This window comes from Protopterus annectens, chromosome 8.part0, assembly GCF_019279795.1.
Source record: "Protopterus annectens isolate FY-2018-M chromosome 8.part0, PAN1.0, whole genome shotgun sequence".
Lineage (NCBI taxonomy): Eukaryota > Metazoa > Chordata > Ceratodontiformes > Protopteridae > Protopterus > Protopterus annectens.
Window position 1 is genome coordinate 348,160,702 of NC_056741.1, and position 23,382 is coordinate 348,184,083.

Here is a 23,382-nt window from a genome sequence, read left to right on the forward strand (position 1 = left end):
CCCCCCCCCGCACCACCCCTACTTAGATATACCAACTCCGAGATCGCACCACAGTGGAGGAAATAGCAAAGCCCCAAAAATGGCCCACCATTTTTTTTCCCTTGGAAAAAATCAATGTGCCGTGGCTTCGCTATTTTTGGATTTCGGACTTTAGGGATCAATATTACAATGTTCAAACTTATACAAGTTCGACGTTGTAATATAGACCCACCTATACACCCCTCTGGTGTTAGACTGGGATGAAAACAGAGGTTCAAATTGCCTCAATCATGTGTTTCAAGTGAGTGCTGCATACATCTACATAGCATGTCTCCTCACTCCTCAACCCAAACTGTCAAAGGCAGCCACCTATATAGATGCCTGAAGTGTGATTGATAGGAAAGTGAAAAGAATAATGACTACAGTAATGTATTCAACTTTGTTGCACCCAGACAGTACACACTACCCTTACACAAGTTATTATAACCTTCTTTGTATACCTCTGAGGTCTGTGAGAAAAGTAAAAGAAACAATGACCACACTGTCCTCAGCCCAAACAAAAGCTATAATCACCTCATGTGCACACCTCTATGGTTAGCCTGTAATGAAAATTAAAGAAGTGACCACCACCACCCCATAACCTACAGCAGCTTTCTCTACACACACATCTGAGCAGGGCTGGTTTTAGAATGGGTGCAGTTGAGAGCAGAGGTCATTATCAGCTTTATCCTAACAGGGTCAGCCCTGTTTAGGTTAAAGAGCATAATCAGGAAAGGAATACATTTTTTCTCAGTTTTTCCCCAACCAGCAACAGCTTTTGTGGGGCCCACATACAATAAAGGATGATTAAGGGAGCCCTCTGTATCAATTTTATATAGTCTGGGCAGTGGGGGCCACCAGACTCTTTGAAGACTGAAGTGGATGAATGTTCTGTGATATATTTTATGTATTACTGTTGAAATATAATTACTTGTTAGCTACATTTTTCAGTGATACTCAGAAGATAAAATGTATGTGTCCTGGCATTATTAGATGTATGCAGAGATAAAAATCAGTGATATTTTTAGAATCAGACACAAAAGCCATAGCAATACTAGTTTTTTACTTATTTCAGTAAATAGCAATACATTGTGCAACACTGGTACTGCCACACCTGATCAATGACTGCTGTGTAGCAGTTGTCAAACAGCAGTAGGGGTAAGTCACTTTTATTTACCTCAGTGAGAATTAGTGCATACCTGTCACTGTCTCTGATTTCACAGACCTTCCCTGATTATGCTCATAATTTTGCTTTGTCCTTTGTAAAATGCTTGATTTGCTAATAAATCATTCATGATTTCATTCTGCCTCTCCTTTTACTTTCTATACTCATTTTATGTAGTTTTGTTATCCATCCTTTAAGCTATCTTTGCTTCTTCATGTAATAATTTTCTTCCTATTCTTGACGGAACTGGCTTTTTTCATTTTGGGATTTTCCTTTGTTGACTTGATTTCCTGATTTCTTTAAGTGGCATAAAGTTTCTTTTTGTTTCTAAAATGTTATATATGTTTAATCTACCCTTTGTTGCTATCTTATTTGAGTCATTTAATTTACAAATTTGTTTCACAAAAGTGTCAGTATTTTAGGTAGTACTGGTTTTGATGTACATACATTTTCTTTTTCTCCATCTTTGTATGCCTTTGTTGCAGATTTTCTGAATCATTTCACCTATTGGTTAATATCTACCCTTAATTAAGAAAGCTTCATTTATTACTGGCCATGTGCTGATGAGCCATGTGAAATGGTTATCTGTTGTTTTCACATGGATGTCCCTTCTGAATCAGAGTCTGTTCCTCCCAATCTGAGAAGTAAAGGCTGCTTTGCCCTATAAAAAAATCAAGTGTCAGCTTGTTTTCTTTAACACATTTAATTTCTGTATGCTTGTTGAAATGTTTTTTTTTTTTTTTTTTTTTGCATATCATTTAACTGTTAGCTTATTTTTCTTATTATTTGGTTTCTGTCATGTTTATTTTAGTTCTGTGGTATATGTTGCTAAAGGTGGTGTTTGTTGAATGAAATGCTTTCCAGTCACATGTTATGCTAATGTGCTGTCTATTGACTTCCACTTTGATCAAGTGCTGTTACCCTGAAATGCATAACAATTAGACAGCCCTGTCTTGCACTTCAGCTGAGCTATAATTTGCTTTATCAGTTTCTTTTGCTTCTTCAGAAGGAACAGATCATTATGGCAGCTTAGAAAATGATGAGCAGGAATATCCAGCATTGCCAGCAGCTAAACAACCAGATGAACATGAATGCTGGTTTTGGAAGAAAGGAGACAATGATAGAGCAACATTTATTCGAAAAAAAAGCCATAAAGGCTTCTATACCAAGGTGAATGGTTATGGGCAATATATAACACCAGGGCCACAGCAATTTAACACCAAAAGAGGCAGGTGGCAATGGTTTTGAATTTGGGACTGAAATATGTCCCTACAGTACTACCTAGGAAACATGTTTTAAGCCAGGAAGTCTTCCGGTTTGTTTGTAAGTTGCATCTTAAGGTTTTTTAATGCTAGCTATGATGATAAATCAGTATGTACCAATGTTTCTATGGAAGAAAGTTTCCATTCTTGTTTTTCAGATTCACATGTGTCTATAGAACATGTGCAGAATAATGCTTATTGTTCTATTGATACTTCTGTTGTGCCTATGAAAAGTAGGTTTATTCCTCCTTATTCTAATGAAAAAATTATTCATTTTAATTCAATGTCAAATTTTGCCATGAATGAAATGTGTGATAAGTTGCTGTACAACAAAAATAGTGTTTGTTAGGATTTGACATTAAAAGAGTAGAAAGCTTTAAAAGAGTTACAAGAAATACGGGATTTGATTATAAAACCATCTGATAAGGGAAATAAAATCGTAATGATACATTTTCAACAGTATTATAAGAATGTGTCTGGAACATTTGCAAAATAAAGTGGTGTATGAGGTTAGTGACAGTAAGAGTTATAAACAAGCTATAATTACATTTCTGGAATTGTTGCAGAAAGGTGTAAGGTTAGGGTATTTTTTAGTTGATGAAGCACATAAGAAATTTAATAGTGAAGGCTGTACCCTAGCTATATTTTTTGTTTACCTGAATTGCATAAATATATGAATAACCCACCAGGATATCCTATTATTTGTGCCTGTAAATATTTTTTTACGTGGTATGGGGCTTTTGTTACACCATATTTTTTTTACCATATGTTCTTAGAATTCCTTCTTACATAAAAGATATTTTTGATTTTTTGGATAAGATTTCTCAAGTTGAGTGGAATAAGAATATGTATTGGGTAACACTGGATGTCAAAAAGTTTATATACATCATTTCAACATAAAGATGGACTATATCCCATAATGTATTTTCAGGGAGATAGTCCATTGACAAATTATTTGGTTGATTTGACACATTTTTTTAAGCAACAACTTTTTCACATTTAATAATGAAATTTTTAGGCAAAAACAGGGAACAGCCATGGGGCCACCTTTTGCTCCCATGCATGCAAACTTATTTATGGCTTATTTTGAGTTAGTCTTTATAAATGTAGTTTAGTGAAGAATTATGTTAAATATTATTTTCATTTTATACATGATTTAATTTTCACTTGTGAAGGGAGTTTGTTACTGAGTTACATCAGAATACATTTAATTTATTTTTTGATGGGTTACAATATGCAACACATGTATCTTATTTAGATCTAATGCTTAAGTGTTTGGAGAATGGCAAAATTTGTACCGGGGTACATAGAACATTTGTGGATGGAAGTCAATATTTATATGCCACTAGTTGCCATCTTCCACATGTTCTATCAGCCCTACCTTATAGTGAAATTTTAAGATTATCTAGAATATGCAATGTGGAGGCAAATTTATTGGAAGAAGTACAGAACACTTCCATTATGTTTTGTAATAAAGACTATAGTAGAAAAGTAACAGAAGAAGCCATGTACAAACTTTACATGTTAAAATAAAAGAAAATGACAATGAAAGGTTTTGTAAAAATAATAGGAAGAAACAAGTGTATTTTGTTACTACATACAGTATAACATTAAGAGTGAAGAAGTCTGTAATATTGTAAAGTAGTATTAGAACTTTGTCCATAGAGACAGGGATTTGAGTAAAATTTTAAGTAAATATCCTTTAATGTCATATAAACGGGGAGAGGAGTTTATAGGACATGCTTGTTCGTGGCAACTTTGTTTTACCAAAAATAAATTTAAATGTTTATCCAACAACTATGGGCACTTTTAAGTGCAATAGTTGTTCTGCTTGTAAATATATAGTGTGTTCATTTGAGTATATAAATAAGAGCAAATATACACCAAGGGGGCATTTTTCATGCAATGGTAAGGGGGTTATTTATGCCCTAAGATGCCTGTATGGTTTCTTTTATGCTGGTGAAACAAAAATAAGTTTTAAAGTAAGGTTAATGGAACATATTAGGGACATAAAAAAATAAGAAAGAAGACAAAATGTTGGTATGTCATTTTAGAGATACGCACAATACTGATTTTTCTTTGTTTCAAGGTTGAATTTTTAGAGCAAATATTTGTCAAAGATGATGATGATGATGATGTTCTTTTGAAAGAAAAATTGTTGTATAAGGAATCTGTTCTTATTCTTAAATATGACAATATGGTCCCTATGGGAATGAGTGGAGAAATTAATTGGAAGTGTTTTATTTAATTGTTTAATTGTGTAATTGATTGAATTTGTGATTTTGTATAAATGATAGCACATTTTCAGATGGATTTTATAAATCCTTGAAGGTCTTGTACTGAGGTATTAGAGAATAAAGTTTGTGGGTCTGAACCAGTGGTCTTGATTTTCATTCTTTGATAGTTTTTTGGATATAATTTGCTTTTTGTTTGTTTGTTTTTATAATCAGATAGATATAATAAATGTGTCTTCACTGTGTGCATGTAGGTTTTCTTGAGAACCTCATTTTTCCCATGTTCATAAATTATGCTGTAAGTGAATAAGTGATCCTCTAAACTGCTTGTATGTGGACATGCCACATATGCCATGTGTGAGTAAGTACTTGCACCCTGTGATAGGCTGGCATCCCATCCAGCATTAGTTTCTCTCTGTCTTGCACCCATTAAGTGCAAGGTTACATTCCTGCTGCCATAAGACTATAAACTGAAGTAAGATAGTAACTGAAGAATGAATATATGAATTGCTGTTTAAACCCAGTGTAGAGGTGGAGTATGAGGTTCTACAAGTACTAGAATTAACTCTCCCAGCTGACTCATGCACACAGAATACTTCAGTCTAGTTCTTCCTGAAATGTGGACCATTAAAATTACTACCAGAGTTAGAACTGAAGTCTGCTTGTTAGGCTTAAATTTATGAATATTTTTTTCAGAAAAAAATGTGTTATCAGATCTTTGGAATACCAATGCAGAAAATAATCCTAAATCTCAATATCAATAGCTTGAATAACTGTAGTTGCATTTAACCTCAGTCTCTAACTAAATTGGCATCAACATTACATGACATGAAAATGTCTCAGCTAGAAATACTGGTTATAGAACAGAGCTTGAAAATACCATTACTGTGGTCTACTGTTAAAAGCAAATGTTAATTTAATGTAAAAGAAGTAATCAACACAAGGGTTTCATTTAGAAAAAAAAATAACCTGCATATTATATTATGATCCCCAGATAGAACTTACTTCCCCAACTTCTCTGAAGAAGACCTGATTGAGTGCAGTTTACAGGCAAGTTTTACAGGAGAAAAAGAAAAACAACCGGAATCACTCTACGATGTCAAACAGCCATAAAAAATGCCCAGGAGGAGCTGAGCAAGCAGCAGAAGAGATGGAGAAACCCAGGACTGCTTCATGTGGGGGCCCTCATACACATGGAGATAATCGGGGGCTCCCCATGGCCACGGGTTCAGTGGGTGTCTAACGCTGGCTATGTGCCTTGCTTTAGTAACCAGGGAATAGTAATTCTTTACATTAGCCAGGAAAATATAGTAAGGTTAGTTAAGTACTGTTTTTCTGTAACTGTGTGACTCTATTCATCTGTGGTATTTTAATATTTCCTATGATTGAAGTTTTGGTGTTTATTGTAAATAGATATTTAATATTTTAATGTTATTTTATTATTTTATTCATCTGTTGTATTTTAATATTTCCTGTGATTGAAGATTTGGTGTTTACTGTAAATAGATATTTAGTATTTTCATGTTCTTTTATTATTTATTATATATATATATATATATATATAGAGAGAGAGAGAGAGAGAGAGTCTCTCAACTTAATTAAGTATCTTGTTCTTATGGAAATAGACACTTATGATATTCTGTGCCTAGATTCTGATGTTAAACTTTTGTTTTTATTTTTTGCATGCAAAACAATTTCTCTTTCAAACTTGCCACAGTCCTTTTGCAGCTTTTCCACTGAATACATCACTCCAATTTAGGTGTTTTACATACTGACTGCTTTGATTCCTTATAATCTGCTATTAATCTCCTTATATTTCTTTAGATTTCAGTTTGGCAGAATTATCTAGCAACAACTTAGCTTTTATAACCATGTGATCACTGCACATCAACGGTGGTAATATTTGACATTGATGCTTTACCCAGTAAAACACATTTTACTAGTGATATGTAAACTACTCTAATTGATGTTGCATACAAGATGACTGTACATGAAGTCGACACAACATTAAATGTATTAATAATCTGAATGGTACAGGGTCAGAGTAAGGAGGAATATACATGTCATTGAGACAAGAAAAGGGGCAGAATCTTATAAAGTTTATTTCAGTGACTTATTTTAAATGCTGCACCTGAAAAGATGGTATTAGTTTTAAGAACTACATAAATGATTCAACCCTAAATAAACAACAGCATGTCTCTAAAATCACCAACAATTTTCAAGAATACAAGCAAATAAAGTAAAACAATATGCAGAACTCACAATGAAAGGACAGTCAGAATCAACAGGTAAATTGTTGGCAAGAATAAATTTGATAAATCCAAAAGCAGACACATCAAACCAAGATGTGCTATCTACCATTAAAGAGAAGTCACTCGTTGAAGAAATGGCACCCCTCTGCTATTACCTTTCAGTCATATTACAGTGAAAGAAAAGGGCCTAAGTCAGGGACATGTTACATTAATGAGAAAACAGAGCATAAGTTAATGAAGCTAGAAAAAACTTGATAGTATAAATCATTGCAGGCAACCTAATAAGTACCATACAAATGTTATATTAAAATGCCATTGTACTATGAACAGCCCAAGTCTTATCTGAAATACTTAATTAGCAAAAGATAAATACTAATAAATAAAATATCATAGGAATCAGAAATATGAATTTGTTTGATGGTTGTTAAATGTGAGCCAATACAGTTTTGCTGTAAGGTCATTGCAAGCAATGCTGTCCAATATACTCTACTAATTTGGTATGAGTGAGTAAAATTGCCCCGAGAGCTTTTTCTTCAATGCTGTCAGAAAGTCTTAGTACATTTATGTTTACAGCACACAAGTGTCGTATTAAGTGAAGAGAGTATAAATTGCTAAAAGAGAATGAAAGATAACCGATGACACAAATCAGAAACAATGATTCTCCATATTTTGTTCTGGGTACTTGAAGCACTACAGAAGTCTGTGAAAATGGTATTCTGCTCCACTGTAAACCCTGTTTTCACAATACCACTCACCACAAAGTCAACAAAACTTTTAGTGTTATCACTTTAAACACTTACCCACTATAACATAGCACAATAATTAATATGAGAATTACATAAAAAAGAAAAGAAACATACAGTTTGTAAAATTCAGACTAACAATACATGATACTCATCTGGGTGAAAACTGGACCTGAAATTTAAGAACTAACCAGAAACCTTACATAACACATTAACTGACAATCCCATTAAAAATCATTGTAATTAATAAAATATGACTTTAGATGTATAACTATCTTTCTTCGGCATATACGTTACAACAAAGCAGAGATATGATGCGTATTAAAACTAAAAAAAAAAAAAAAAAAAAAAAAAAAATTCACAGAAGACAAAACATCCATTTCGACTGAACCGCCTGCATACATCTAACATTGTTCCAGTATCAAAAGAAGACAAAAGAGGAACAACCAATATAAAGACTTGCACCAGAAGTGGTCTGATGACAGTGTCAGAAAGAAATGGTGAACAGTAATCCCCTAGTGAACGATACAACATCCAACAAATTTAGCAGAGCATGTGTATTACCTTTTAATGACACTACCGGAGAAGTTAAAAAGGTTATAAGAGACAATTGGAATATCTTAAAGTGTGATCAAGAGATTTTTTCACTAGTGGGGGAGTAACCCAGATTTGTCCATAGGATAGAAGGCAACATGAAAAAGAAATTTGAGAGTGGGAAACAACATATATCTGGAGGTAAGGGTGGTACTACTAAATGTGGACATTGTAGTCAATGTCATGCTATCCTGGTAGATAAAATGTTGACTGTGGGAAATAGAGATAGGACGGTTTTGACATTCAAGAGGGGGAATTATCAGACACAGAATGTTGTATATTTTGCCAAGTGTAGTGGATGCCCCAGTTTTTATGTGGGTAAGACTGGGAGGCACCTTAAAAATAGATTATATGATCATTTATATGCCATTAGAAAAGGAGATGCTAACAAGTCATTATATAGGCATATTAGGGACAATAGGGGGTGTTCTACCTTTAAATTTGCTCTGTTAGAAGTGTCGAGTCAATCAAGCAGAGGGGGTAATGTTACAGCATTGTTACATGAAAAGGAAGTAAGATGGCAAATTTTACTGAATGCTACTACCCCACCCAGCATCAATGAACACATACCCATTAAACCTATAATAGATGCAAGGATGTAAATGTAAAACATTTTTTATTTTTAAATTGTCATGCTTCTTGAAAAAAAGTTTTTCATTTTCACATTATCATTGAGGAGGCTATGACATTATCATATTAATTACGGTAATTAGATGAACATGATTGGTGTTATAGAGTATATAAGTTGTCAATTGATTTTTGGATGTGTTCTGATGAAGTCTATATTTTTTGGATGAAAGCACTCAACCGTTTATTTTAATTAACCGACAATATCTTTTAATCTTCGAGCCTATCCTGTGTAGTGAATTTTTTGTGGTGTTCTACGTAGTATGTTGGTATTTGTGCAAGTGTGGGACTACGTGGATATCATGTTTTATACAGTTGCCTTTTTCATCATGAGTTCACTTGATGAATTACCTTCCATTTTCTCCCCTGTGCAAAGGGATGAGATCCACAAGTTGTAGTCAGAGATGCTAATTGTTAAAGGGGAGGTAAAGAGGCTCATAGAGATGTTAAGCCAACCTACTAGATCAGGAGATATGGTGCAGGAGCGTTTGATGTCAACGCACACTACGTCCGGTAGAGCTGAGGTTCAAACGGTTATGTGTGGGCTCAGCGCCAGTCCCAGTGGTGCTCCTTATAATCACGGACCCTCTCATGGTATAGTTGCAGGCAAGGATAATGGGCAGAGGATTATGAGTGAAGGTTCTGCCAGGCAAAGCAACAACATGGAGTATGAGATATTTAATATGGGAGCAAAACCCAAGAGGACTGTACCGAAGAAGACGTTTTCAGTAATTAGTAACCAAGTAAATCCAGGTACTGTTAATGAGTCATTTTCTTACCATTCTGGGAATGCTGCTGACAAACGACCCAACAGCAGCACAGTCAGAAATGGCAGGGGGTTAGACTGTTTTCTCAACAACGCAAATGACTTTCAGTTTACTGACTCAAAAATTTTAGATAATGATGTTTCTCAAAAGGAATGTGATGGTACCTTGAAGGATATGATATTTAATTTTGGTAGTAAATTAAATACTATTAAAGGTATATAATTGGATAATTCAGATTTGAACCGCTGTATTGAATTAAAATAGTTCCCAAGGGGCTTTATTTTTTCAAGAAGCCCATGGACATTGATATGAATGATAATTTAATATGCAAATGTAATCATTTATTTGATAGTTTTGGTTTTGATTTTATGAAGTTCATTATTAAATGCAATGATAGTAAATTATGTAATTTGTTGAAGGAGGTTGAAAGTTTAAATGAGCGTATAACGCAAGATCTTTTGTTTAGACAATGGAACATTTTGTATGACAAGCAATTTAGATATTCAGAGAGTAATAATCAAAAATCTATGTTAGGAAGTGTGCCAAGCTTAAAAGAGATTTGAAGCAGTATAAGGATGGTAAAGTATATATCTGGAAGAAGGGGGTGGACCATTCTTCCAGGACCCAGGGTGAATATTCCATACACCCTAGGGATCAGGCCATTCAGTCCAGATCTCGATATGATGAGTTCAAGTCCTTTTTAGGGAAGGGCATGCATTGAGAGGAGAATGCAGCCATGAGGGGGGACAACCCATGGACCTCTCAAGTATCTCCATACAGAGGCAACAGGGGGAATTGGTAGGTTTGTCCAATAGTGATGGGATTGTGCAATACAATGAGGTCAAATATGGAAAAGGGAATTTTTGTATCTACAATTACACTTCCCTACAATTGAAACCTGAACATTTTGCCTTATTTAGGAAGGGTATCAAGTTTGTACCAAAAACTAGGTTTAATAATGTTGACAATATTACTGAATTTAAAATTATACATGCGGAGATTAAACGTATCCATATTTTTTAAAGGTACCAATGGGCAGAAATCAAACACACAGTTGAAGAAAATGAGTACCTTTACCCCACCAGTAAATCCCTTACTGGCTAGTTATGAGAAGGTAGTGGTGGATCAGTTATATCAGCTTCAAAATGTATACAAGCATCACAGGATCCATCACAACCTAAGTAAGAAGGAGTATGAATTATTAAATGAGATATGTAACAATTCTAGCATTAGAATTATGCAGCCGAATAAGGGAGGAGGATTTGTCCTGTTTCACACTAATGATTATTTGAATGAAATAGCTGTAATATTACAGGACTCTGACAAATATGAGATTTCCTCAGTTAATGAGGTACACATAGCCTATCAGCGCATTGACTCTATGCTAGAAGAGTACTTGGTGGAAGGTAGAATAGATGGGGAATTATATAAATTTCTCAAGGTTCAACATCCTACCTTGGCCACCATAGTAGGAATCCCTAAGATTTACAAAAATATGTCCCACCCCCCCTTTTAAGCCGATTATTTTGGGAAGCAAATCTAAGACATTCCCTTTTGGAAAAGTGGTGGACAATTGGTTAAAATCCATCTGTGGGAAGGTGGACATACAGTTAAGGATTTATGGAATTTCCTTAGCCGGTTGATCCCCCCTCTTTATGGAAAGAGAACCTGATTTTGGTCACCATTGATGTTGTTGACTTATTCACTTGCATCCCAAGGGATGAGGGGATGGAGAGGTTCGTCAGCAGCATCAGGAAATATGGTGACTTGGAATTGGAGAAGATTCTCTTAATAAGTGAATTTAGGAGTATTGTGTTAGACTTTAACTTTATTTACTTTGAGGGTGAATATTACAGGCAGAGCAAGGGAGTAGCTATGGGGACAGCTAGTGCCCCGTTATATGCCAACCTTGTTTTACTGGATTGGGAGGAGGAGACCATCCTGAACAATAGTTGGGTTAGGCACATTAGAAATTATGTTAGCTTTTTGGATGATGTGTTCATTTTGTGGGATGGAAGCATGGAGGAAATTGATGATTTTATTGGTTATCTATATGCATCCAGTTCATTCTTAAAATTTACATATCATGCCAGCACAGAGGGTATACCTTATCTGTACACATATATTTCCCTTACTAGCACAGGATTTAAGTCCAAAATTTTTAGAAGGGATACCTTTAGTAACTCCTATTTGGAGTACAGCAGCTGCCACCCCAACAGGCAAAAGAAAAACATTGTCAAAGGACAATATATATGTGCTGCTCGCATGACTTCAGGCCATCAGGAAATGTTGCGAGAACTAGAATACATTGGTATTTTGTTCAAGGAGAGGGGATGTCCGTCCCCATTGGTCGAGGATGCAGTGAGATATGTTAGCAATGAATGGGGGAATAAATATAAACCATTGTTGGAAGTAGAAATGGTGAACAGTAATCCCCCAGTGAAAGATACAACATCCAACAAATTTAGCAGAACATGTGTATTACCTTTTAATGACCCTACCAGAAAAGTTAAAAAGGTTAAAAGAGACAACTGGAATATCTTGAAGTGTGATCAAGAGATTTTTCCACTAGTGGGGGAGGAACCCAGATTTGTCCTTAGGACAGGAGGCAACTTGAAAAAGAAATTTGAGAGTGAGAAACAACATATATCTGGAGGTAAGGGTGGTACTACTAAATGTGGATGCTGTCATGCCATCCTGGTAGATAAAGTGTTGACTGTAGGAAATAGAGATAGGATGGTTTTGACATTCAAGAGGGGGAATTATCAGACACAGAATGTTGTATATTTTGCCAAGTGTAGTGGATGCCCCAGTTTTTATGTGGGTAAGACTGGGAGGCACCTTAAAAACAGAATATATGATCATTTATACGCCATTAGAAAAGGAGATGCTAACAAGTCATTATATAGGCATATTAGGGACAATAGGGGGAGTTCTACCTTTAAATTTGCTCTGTTAGAAGTGTCGAGTCAGTCAAGCAGAGGGGGTAATGTTAAAGCATTGTTAGGTGAAAAGGAAGTAAGATGGCAAATTTTACTGAATGCTACTACCCCACCCAGCATCAATGAATACATACCCATTAAACCTATAATAGAAGCAAGGATGTAAATGTAAAACATTTTTTATTTTTAAATTGTCATGCTTCTTGAAAAAAAGTTTTTCAGTTTCACATTATCATTGAGGAGAATATGACATCATCATATCAATTACGTTAATTAGATGAACATGACTGGTGTTATAGAGTATATGAATTGTCAATTGATTTTTGGATGTGTTCTGATGAAGTCTATATTTTTTAGATGAAAGCGCTCAGCCGTTTATTTTAATTAAATGACAATATTTTTTAATCTTTGAGCCTATCCTGTGTAGTGAATTTTTTTTGGTTTTCTACGTAGTATTTTGGTATTCGTGCAAGTGTGGGACTATGTGGATATCGTGTTTTATGACAGTGTCAGCTCTACCTTTCTCTGAAATTACCAATATAAAGACTTACCTCCACCAGAAGTGGTTTGATCACCATTTAGGTTTTGACTTTCTCCGGGACCACCAATATAAAGACCTGCCTCCACCAGAAGGTGTTTGAACACCCTGTCAGTTCTGCCTTTCTCTGGGACCACTATAAAGACTTACCTCCACCAGAAGTGGTTTAATCACTGTATCAGTTCTGCCTTTCTCTGGGACCACCAATATAAAGACTTACCTCCACCAGAAGTGGTTTAATCACTGTATCAGTTCTACCTTTCTCTGGGACTGCTATTATGAAAACCTGCCTCCACCAGAAGCACTTTGATCACTGTGTCAGTTCTGCCTTTCTCTGGGATCAACAATATAAAGACTTACCTCCACCAGAAGTGGTTTGATCACTGTGTCAGTTCTGCCTTTCTCTGGGACCACCAATATAAAGACTTACCACGACCAGAAGTGGTTTAATCACTGTGTCAGTTATACCTTTCTCTGTGACCACCATTATGAAAACGTACCTCCACCAGAAGTGGTTTGATCACTGTGTCAGTTCTGCCTTTCTCTGGGACTACTGGCTCTTCATTTCCACATAACTGATCAGACTTTATAGCTTCTGCACGTATAGTGAAATTTACTTCACCTACAATAAAATTGCAGACTGGTTAGGGTAGGAATAATTATGTCAAGTAAAATGCATTTTATTCATGTTAGTCTAAACAAGAAGATTGGGGAAAAAGATCTCATAATGTCTTACATATGAAAATTTATGTAGGACTAACAGTCTGGATACATCTTGAAGATAATTCTTAATTATATACTTAAGACTGATGTCACACAGGTGATAGGCTCCAGAAGTTTCAATATTTTCCATGTGCTAGTATTAGATGTGAATGACTGTTACCCTTAGCACAACACATTCATAAAACATGGTTTTATCCATGACTGTTTTTTTTCTAATAAAGTAGTTTAAACATACTTAGAAAATGTTATCATATCGCTTGGAATTAAGCTTTTGAATACCAAGGTTATAAAGTAGAAATTATAAAAAGCTGTACTATAACTGTGGCTTTAGGTCACACAATCAACACAACTTTAAAATAAACATACACCATCAATTGATATTTGTAACAGAGATACATGTACATATGTAAGTCCAGACTTTCAAACCAAATGTCATTGATCAACATATTGAATATGATGAGTGTCTCAAAAACAAAGAGAAATTCCTATTTTCATTCTTGTGGTGTAAATGTGTAAATGATGTAACAACACATGTTTTATAAGCTCCTTGTCTGGAAGGAGTGGCTGTGCACAGAATATGTGAAAATATCACAAAATAAAGTAAAAGAAGTTATTACATTTCACTTTTCTCTATTTATACCTCTATAGTATTCCATACAGATTTGAAGTCCTCCTTTGAAGATAACTTAGTCAAAAAACGACAAAATCAAATTCACATTTTTGAAAAGCAATAAAAAACTATTCAGTAAAACAGAAAATCGGAAAAGCACAAAACATAGCATATCGACATATTACTCACAGTAGTTAATTTAGAAGACCACATTCCCACACAGTACACAGTCAATCGATTCTAGCCCAATAGGTAATTTCCTAACAAAACCCAAACTCTGTTGTGAATACTACAGCTCTGACATTCCGCCAAGTGATATTTTCCAAGAGGATAACAAATAACACAAAATTACTGCGACCAAAACAACTCAATAAAACTGCTGCCTATCAAACTAAGTCATACAAGCACGCTACTCACTAGATTCTGAAAGAAGCAGATCAGCACTGCCTTATTTATGCTATGTTTCCTTACCTCGTTGTTTCCTATGACAGTATACTCAGCTTCACATAAGACATTCCAGTATTCCTGTGTAAGTAGGCCCAGTGGTGTTTTCAGTCTAATTTCTGAAATTTTGCTACAGCTGCATATTTAAAACTAAAGCAGCAAGGTGAAATCTACAGTCTAACGTGATTTGCTAAGAAAGCACACTACAATGGTCAGTATGAGATACACAGGACTGCATTGATTGGTGTAGGTATAGCTTGACATCATTTCCATATTTACATTAAAATCCAAAAAAAAAAATAGAGTATGATATTGGAATGTTGTGGCCAGCATATGCAAATAATTGGTCTCAGAAGTGTAATTAAATAGTAAGTAATGTTAAGATTCTGTATATTTTTTAAACAGTTATAGATATTTGCAATATTTTCATTTCTGCATTATTGTGAAAGCTGTGTGACCTATAAATGAACAAATGGTGCCATCCTATACACAATATTAAGACACACAATTTTGTCACTTATACATGCCATGTAACATGTACAGGTTTATAGATTAATATTGCTGTTTGCTAATATATATATATATATATATATATATATATATATATATATATATGGGTCTACTTTGTTTGATAGAAAACACATTTCACTGAAACTCATTTTGTCGAAGCCTCATTTGAATTCCCTGAGCAGAATTCACTGAAAGCTCACTTCACTGAAAACACATTTGACCAAAACTCGTTTCATCTAAACAGGTATATGCCTTGTTCCCCACTGTAGTGGGATTCTGGAGTTAGTATATATAGTTACTGGAGTGTATATACACGTCTGTTTGCACTCTAAGAGATATAACATCTTGTCTGGCTGTTATACTAGCAATTGTGGAAAAAAATTTAAATTTTCTTTCATAAATCTGCAATAAAACATCAGCATCAGCAGATGCACCTTTGATACTAACAGTAGTGCTCATCTGTTGTCTATCAAACAGCTTTTGTATTTTACAGTATTTTGTAACTCACATTGAAAAGATGCAAATCATATCAGATATTTTTCAGCAGAGGATTTTGGACAGAAACTCTGAGGAAACAAGTGATTTCCTGGCTTAATAGACTTCAAGACTCAAGAGGATTAATTGATTTCTATCTATCAGGACTAAATACATTAAATATACGAGTAACATTTCTCAGTTAAGCTTGGGAATGCCATTTTGAGTTCCACTCTAAGTTAGTTTTCAAACTATACCTTTCAACTGCACAGATTTTCGCACAATGTCCAGATTTTTACCTCATATACTTGGTCCGTTTTTTCATAAAATTGTGGTTTTCTGGCAAGTCATTAAAGACTGGATATTACTATAATGACAGGTGTTTGAGTTTCAGATTTCTTGCCCTTTAAAAATCATGCTAAAGGAAAACTTGTTAGTCTATCAACTTTCTAGGTTTGTAAGAGCAATATTTAAAAATTGTCCCTGTTTTTGGGCCTTTGTCCTCCCATTATTTATTGCTTTGTCCAGATTTTGTTTTCTAAGAGGTTGAGAGGTATGCTTCAAACGGCATTTTAAAACCTGAAAGTACAATATTAGGAAGTATTTCCTGGAAATCTGCTGAGAACACATGAAAGCTGTGTATTCTTTAGCAAAACTATAATCATTTCCACTGACTGAATTTGTGGATTTTTACTCAGTATGAATGTAGTTTATCATTTGACACAGATAGATTCATAGGTTCATACATACTTATTGGCTATTGATCTGTGAGGATCTTTTAAAACATAGCCTTACATTCCCAAGGAAGCTTTTAGTGCTGTCTGTGCAAATAACCCAGAGATGGACAAAATAAAGATATACAGGGGCATTTACATGCCATGACATAAACTTCTGGGGACAATTAGGATGACTATTTTTTGGACATGAGCATATCTGCCAGCAGCTGGTTAATGAGGTGATAAATTATTGACTGCTGGCAGGCTAATCGGCAGTTGTCTGGTGTTCTCAGTCACAGTTACATTTAAGTGGGACAAAAAGATGTTAAAACGAGCAACTTTTTGCTTACTTGTTTAATTTTCTTAGCTCTAACCTGATTCATGACAGCACTGAATACTGCAACTTCAGTGCAGCAGTTAAGTTGAAAAATAACACCATGTGGTCTTCCTTTCAAGTGCTCTGTACTTGAATGATATAAGGCAGCTTGCCCCAGATTAATTATCCATAACCAGAACTACCTTCCGTCAGTCTCTCTATAATTTGTTGTTGGGTCACCCTTCCTCCAGATATTCAGAATATGCATTACCTGTTTCTCTTGTGTTACTGTAGTTATCCTCCCAGCTTCCAGTAATTTACTACATCCATTACATGACTGCAGAGAAGATGGCACTAATCCCAGCAATCCATGAGTGCAAGGCATTGAACCCTATTCTCGGTAGGGAGCTGGTCTATTAAAGAATGCATACTCTCACTACCTTATACATTACATGCACAGTTAATTTTGGAGAATGCTAATTAGCCAACTGCATATCTTTGGGCAGTGTGATGAAGATGGAGCACATGATGAAAACCCATATGGATGCAGGGAGACATGTAGACTCTGCACAAAAGCATACCCCTCAACTGTACAAATTTTCTCAGAATTCCAGATATTTGCTTTATATTTTTGGTCCTTTTTTCATAAAATTGTGGTTTTCTAGCAAATGACTAGCAAGTTATTAAAAACTGAAGACAGAAATTAATGACAGACATTTGAGTTTCAGGCTTCATACCCTTCGGAAAATTCAGCCTAATGCAAAACCTATTATTATATCAACTTATATCAACTTACTAAGTTTGCAAGAGCAATATTTCAAAATTGTCTGTAGTGGGCCTTTGTCCCCCCATTATTTATGGCTTTGTCCAAATTTCTTGATCTAAGAGATTGAGAGGTATGCACAAAAGGTATCCCATCTAAAAATTCAGCTGGAGAACCTTTTGCTGTGAGGTGGTAATGCTAACTACTATTTCTGTATTATTTTTTTCATGTTTCAATGTACTTTATACTTCCCTACATCAGAATAAATTAAATTCTGTCAACTTGCTTTTTATATCTTTTAAAGCTACGGAATTGCCTTGACTTTAGCCTCTAATCCCTGACAGAACATTGCATAAACTGATATGAACAAGAACCTGAACAGTTCCCTCCTGTCTAGTGATATATACCATTTTGCTTTGTCATCTTATAGAACTACAGTATCTTAACCTATCAGTAATCCACATTTTTTGGCCAGCATCTGCTTTGGCCAAAACATTTACCTTTTTCTACGAGCTACACATCTCCAACATATAAATCAATATCTATGAAGTAACAGCATTTCATAAATGACTCATATTATACTACAAATACTGAACTGATTATATATGGATGATTTCCTTTGCTCTTTTGCAGCTACTATAACATTTAGCTCTGCACACTGTGTCATACTTCAATAACTTTTACTTATCTACCAGGTGCATACAAGATTAAATATTGTTTTTCTACTTTCTTGCACTTTATTGCTAGCTCTTATTTTTACAATAACTGTTTCATAAACCTGTGATTTATTTCCTGCTACCCATGTTATATTTTATAGCTTTTAGATGTTTCTTTTTGCAAAAAATAACAAATATGTATACATGCGCACACACACACACACACACACACACACACACACACACACACACACACACACACACACACACACACATCCATGAATATATCAATATCTGTATATTGATATAGATATAGATAAATATGTTTGTTATGCTTGTCAAAAGTCTAAGTAAGTCTGTAACTATATGAGGATTAAGTGACTTCCACTTCTTAGTGATTGCCTCCTTAGAAAGCAATATGATTGCATACAGAAATGACTGCTCATGTCTCGTCCATTACCATTCTCTAGAACGTTTAATAAGAACAAAACAGGGATGAAAGTTATCCCATCAGGCCAGAAGAATGAGAGGAGAAAACAGCTACATCTTGGCATGGGGCAAGCTTTTAACTGTCTCAAAACATGCAGATCCAAATACCACTGTCACCAGAACCACATCTCCAACTATCAATGCAACTGCTGTTAAAGTGTATAGTATGCAATCTGAGAAATTTCCAGCTCCATATTCAAAATGTACATGATAGGGTAGCTCATTCTGGGACCAGAAAGTCTTCCATGTTGCAGAAGTAAGGCAGATTCCCAATCTTCTTTTCAGACTTACTAGCAACCCATATCTTATTACTTTTTTAACTGATATTAATTGCTGGCAAAACTTAATAACATGTCCATTGAACTCCATCTCTATTGCCTCACATTTTGTAATAACTCTTTTCTCTGTAGTTCTGCCTGGTCTTGAGGATAACACCATTTGAGCTCTTCAAATATTGCAGGAAGACCTGATGAAAAGTAAATGTTTTTGTAAGAGTCAGTGGGCAACCACGGTGATGCAGTGGTTAGCATTGCTGCCTCACAGCAAGACGTTCTCCGGTTCGATTCTCGGCTGTGGTGCCTTCTGTGCAGAGTCTGCATGTCCTCCCTGTGGTCGCATGGGTTTGCTCCGGTTTCCAACCAAAGACATGCAGTAGGTGGATTGGACACTCTAAATTGGCCCTACGTGTGCATGTGTGTGCCTCCTGTGGAAGGTTGGGTGCACCATAAAAACTCCACTGCAAATCATGAGCGGACAGATGATCCACTGTGGTGACCCCTAACTGGGAAGAAGAATTTTTGTAAGAGTCAGTCATCTGAGAAGCAAACAATCAAATTAGCTCTAATTGCTGGAAACATCAGAGTAACACAACGGCTAACTCCTGTTCTTTGTTCATTAGTCTGGTTTTGCTGAATTAATGGGGTTTGACGGAATTAGTTTGGAATACTTTAGTGAGCGGCTACTGTATGTAACAAAATTAAAATTCATTGGATAGCCATAACTGCTTTTTCCCAATCAAATGTCTGAAGTGCACAGAGAAGTGGCTAAAACCGCTTGGTGAGTGTTGTAGCTATCTGTGTATGAAAATAACTGATCCAATTCTAATTTACTCAATTTAATCACTCACTAATATGGCTCTGCAGGATTAGTGTACATCTGTGTGAAGTAAGATGGACCACATTATCACTGTCACAGTCATTTATTTTACCACTGTTAGACATCTGATGTGTGTATGGTAAAGTGTATTTAACGGATGGGTATAAAAGCTAAGTAGCAGTAAATACTGTGGGAAGAAATAGCCAGGGAATTGTTATGGCTAGGCTTGTATAGGCCCTAGGGCCAATAGCCTAGTACCAACCTATGAATCTGTGGATACAAGTGATTTATCATGCTGTTTTTTTATCACAGTTAAACACCAGTCACAGATGGTAGCATTAGTGTCAAATATTATATTGTAGTTGCTGAACTCAGTGCAAAACTAATATTACTATAGTTAATGCTTGTGTCTCCGGGGTGGGGGCTGCACTGTATTTAAGAGTAACAAGTTGGCTATAATTTCTTTCACTTCCCATCACAAGCAGCAGCACTGCATATCATATGTGGTTATCCTCTGGGTCTGGCAGGGACAGGATAGGAAGTATATGAAAATAACTGATCATTGACCCAGTGGAACAGAGAATAATGTTGCCATCTCACAGCTCATAGGTGTGGTTGAATTCTTGACAGTTACTTCTTCTGTCTGGACTATATATGTCCTCTCTGTATCTGTGTGTGTTTATGCATATGCTCTGGTTTCCTCCTACACCCCAAAGTCATGAGATAAGTGAACTGTTCTTCATGCAATTTGCCTGTAATTAAGCATGCAATGTACGTGCATGCGTGCACGTGTGTGTGTGTGTGTGTGTGTGTGTGTGTGTGTGTGTGTGTGTGTGTGTGTGTGTGTGTGTGTGTGTGTGTGTGTGTGTGTGGTGTGTGTGTTTGTGGGTGTGTGTAGGTTCATAAGTTCACAGATTAGTACTTGGCTAACTGCCCTTATGGGTTGTTTTAAGCCTAGCCAGTTACCCCACATAAGAATCAAACCATACACCTTGTGAATGTAAGGTAAATACCTTAACAATTATACCAACCTCCCACCCCATGTGTAAATAATATCACTGATTTTTTCTGTAGATACACAAAATTTATTTAACAGTTCAGGGTAGCAAGAAAAACATAAAAAACACTTAGCAAAGCATTATATATCAAAAATAAGACATAAATTAGATCACAGAACAGCCATACACTCGGAGCTTCTGGGTGTCTGGTGGCTTCCAGACCCTAGGCCGTATTACTGGATTTTGACACAGGTTTACTAGTAGCCTCTTCCCTGAAATATATCTAGTCTAAAACTGGCCTTGCTATGAAGTGTGCACAGAAGGTCAATGTAATTTGTGTGGGTGGAGGGGGGGGGGGGGGGTTCTCTCATTAGTTCTTTCATTTTCTTACAATCCAGTTTCTGAGGTGTGCTTGGAGATGTGCACAGTATGTTGCTATAGCTCATGTTGGGATTGCAGACAGCATAGACATTATTTTTTTTTAACTTTGTTCACAAGCCAGAGTGGTATGCACAAAAGGATACTATACCTTTCATTGCGGCAGTGGACAGTGAAGTCTTTAGTTCGGTAATTCATTCAAGCCTATAGCACCTTTTATATATTTGTCCAGTTAACACCTATAACTCTTTAGTGCATCCAGAACTTTTTTGTTTCTGAGTGACTTGCCAGTTAATAACAGGCAATATTACAAAGGTCAAGGAGAAATGAACAAAATGACAGTAACATTGTTAATGTATGATATCCTACAGTAGAGAAATTAACCACTGTTTTCCACTTATTGTAAGCATTTTCTTGTTTATGTTTATATTTTCATAACTGACAGACTTTTAAGCTATTGTGGGGGTATGGTGTGAAATGCCCTGGTGGAAGACAGGAAAATTCATTGCTAATGTTCATTTATATCACACTATACTAGAGATACTACTAGCTTTTGTTAGTAATTATGAAAATAAACAATATTTTAATATATACTTAATACTTCAAAAAAACAAATGACTTAAAACTATTGCATGCCATCAGGTGAAACCTTAGATACTGTTTTTTTATTTATTCATTGTCATTTATTAACTGGGTTGGTCCAGCTGAGCCTGATGGCCCATTTTCAACGGAGACCCAGTGAGAAAAGTTCCAGTTGAAATTACAGCTATTCAAAAAGAAATTACATCACAATAAGAATAATTATACAACAAGAGGATACCAGATTGGTCCCACTGCAATTACAACATTCAACATTGAAATCACATCACAATGAGAGGTTATACAGCATGGATGTTGGCACAAATAAGGTTTTAGTACAAGTTTTTGTATAAATGTATACACATATGTATAGTACCAGCATTATGGTGAGGGTGCAGGGGAGTACAAGTTGTTGTATAAATGTATATAGATATGTATAGCACCAGCATTATGGTGAGGGTGCAGGGGAGTACAAGTTGTTGTATAAATGTATATAGATATGTATAGTACCAGCATTATGGTGAGGGTGCAGGGGAGTACAAGTTTTTTTATAAATGTATACACATATGTATAGCACCAGCATTATGGTGAGGGTGCAGGGGAGTACAAGTTGTTGTATAAATGTATATAGATATGTATAGTACCAGCATTATGGTGAGGGTGCAGGGGAGTACAAGTTGTTATATAAATGTATATAGATATGTATAGTACCAGCATTATGGTGAGGGTGCAGGGGAGTACAAGTTTTTGTATAAATGTATACACATATGTATAGCACCAGCATTATGGTGAGGGTGCAGGGGAGTACAAGTTGTTGTATAAATGTATATAGATATGTATAGTACCAGCATTATGGTGAGGGTGCAGGGGAGTACAAGTTGTTATATAAATGTATATAGATATGTATAGTACCAGCATTATGGTGAGGGTGCAGCGGAGTACAAGTTGTTGTATAAATGTATATAGATATGTATAGTACCAGCATTATGGTGAGGGTGCAGGGGAGTACAAGTTGTTGTATAAATGTATATAGATATGTATAGCACCAGCATTATGGTGAGGGTGCAGGGGAGTACAAGTTGTTGTATAAATGTATATAGATATGTATAGCACCAGCATTATGGTGAGGGTGCAGGGGAGTACAAGTTGTTGTATAAATGTATATAGATATGTATAGCACCAGCATTATGGTGAGGGTGCAGGGGAGTACAAGTTGTTGTATAAATGTATATAGATATGTATAGCACCAGCATTATGGTGAGGGTGCAGGGGAGTACAAGTTGTTGTATAAATGTATATAGATATGTATAGCACCAGCATTATGGTGAGGGTGCAGGGGAGTACAAGTTGTTGTATAAATGTATATAGATATGTATAGTACCAGCATTATGGTGAGGGTGCAGGGGAGTACAAGTTGTATAAATGTATATAGATATGTATAGTACCAGCATTATGGTGAGGATGCAGGGGAGTACAAGTTGTTGTATAA

The 23,382-nt window shown here is 35.6% G+C and overlaps 1 protein-coding gene across 3 annotated transcripts in view; it reads right to left on the reverse strand.

Moving 5' to 3' along the window:
- LOC122808802 (alpha-2-macroglobulin-like) overlaps nucleotides 1-23,382 on the reverse strand; it is a 476,844-nt gene that overhangs the window by 339,236 nt on the left and 114,226 nt on the right. Inside the window, exon 4 of one of the 3 annotated variants that reach the window (XM_044079853.1) lies at nucleotides 13,643-13,764. In XM_044079853.1, the coding sequence (XP_043935788.1) occupies nucleotides 13,643-13,764 (122 nt within the window). Of the gene's footprint in view, nucleotides 1-13,155; nucleotides 13,174-13,502; nucleotides 13,551-13,642; nucleotides 13,765-23,382 lie in introns of those variants that run through there. The other 2 variants (XM_044079854.1, XM_044079855.1) reach the window with 2 other exon arrangements.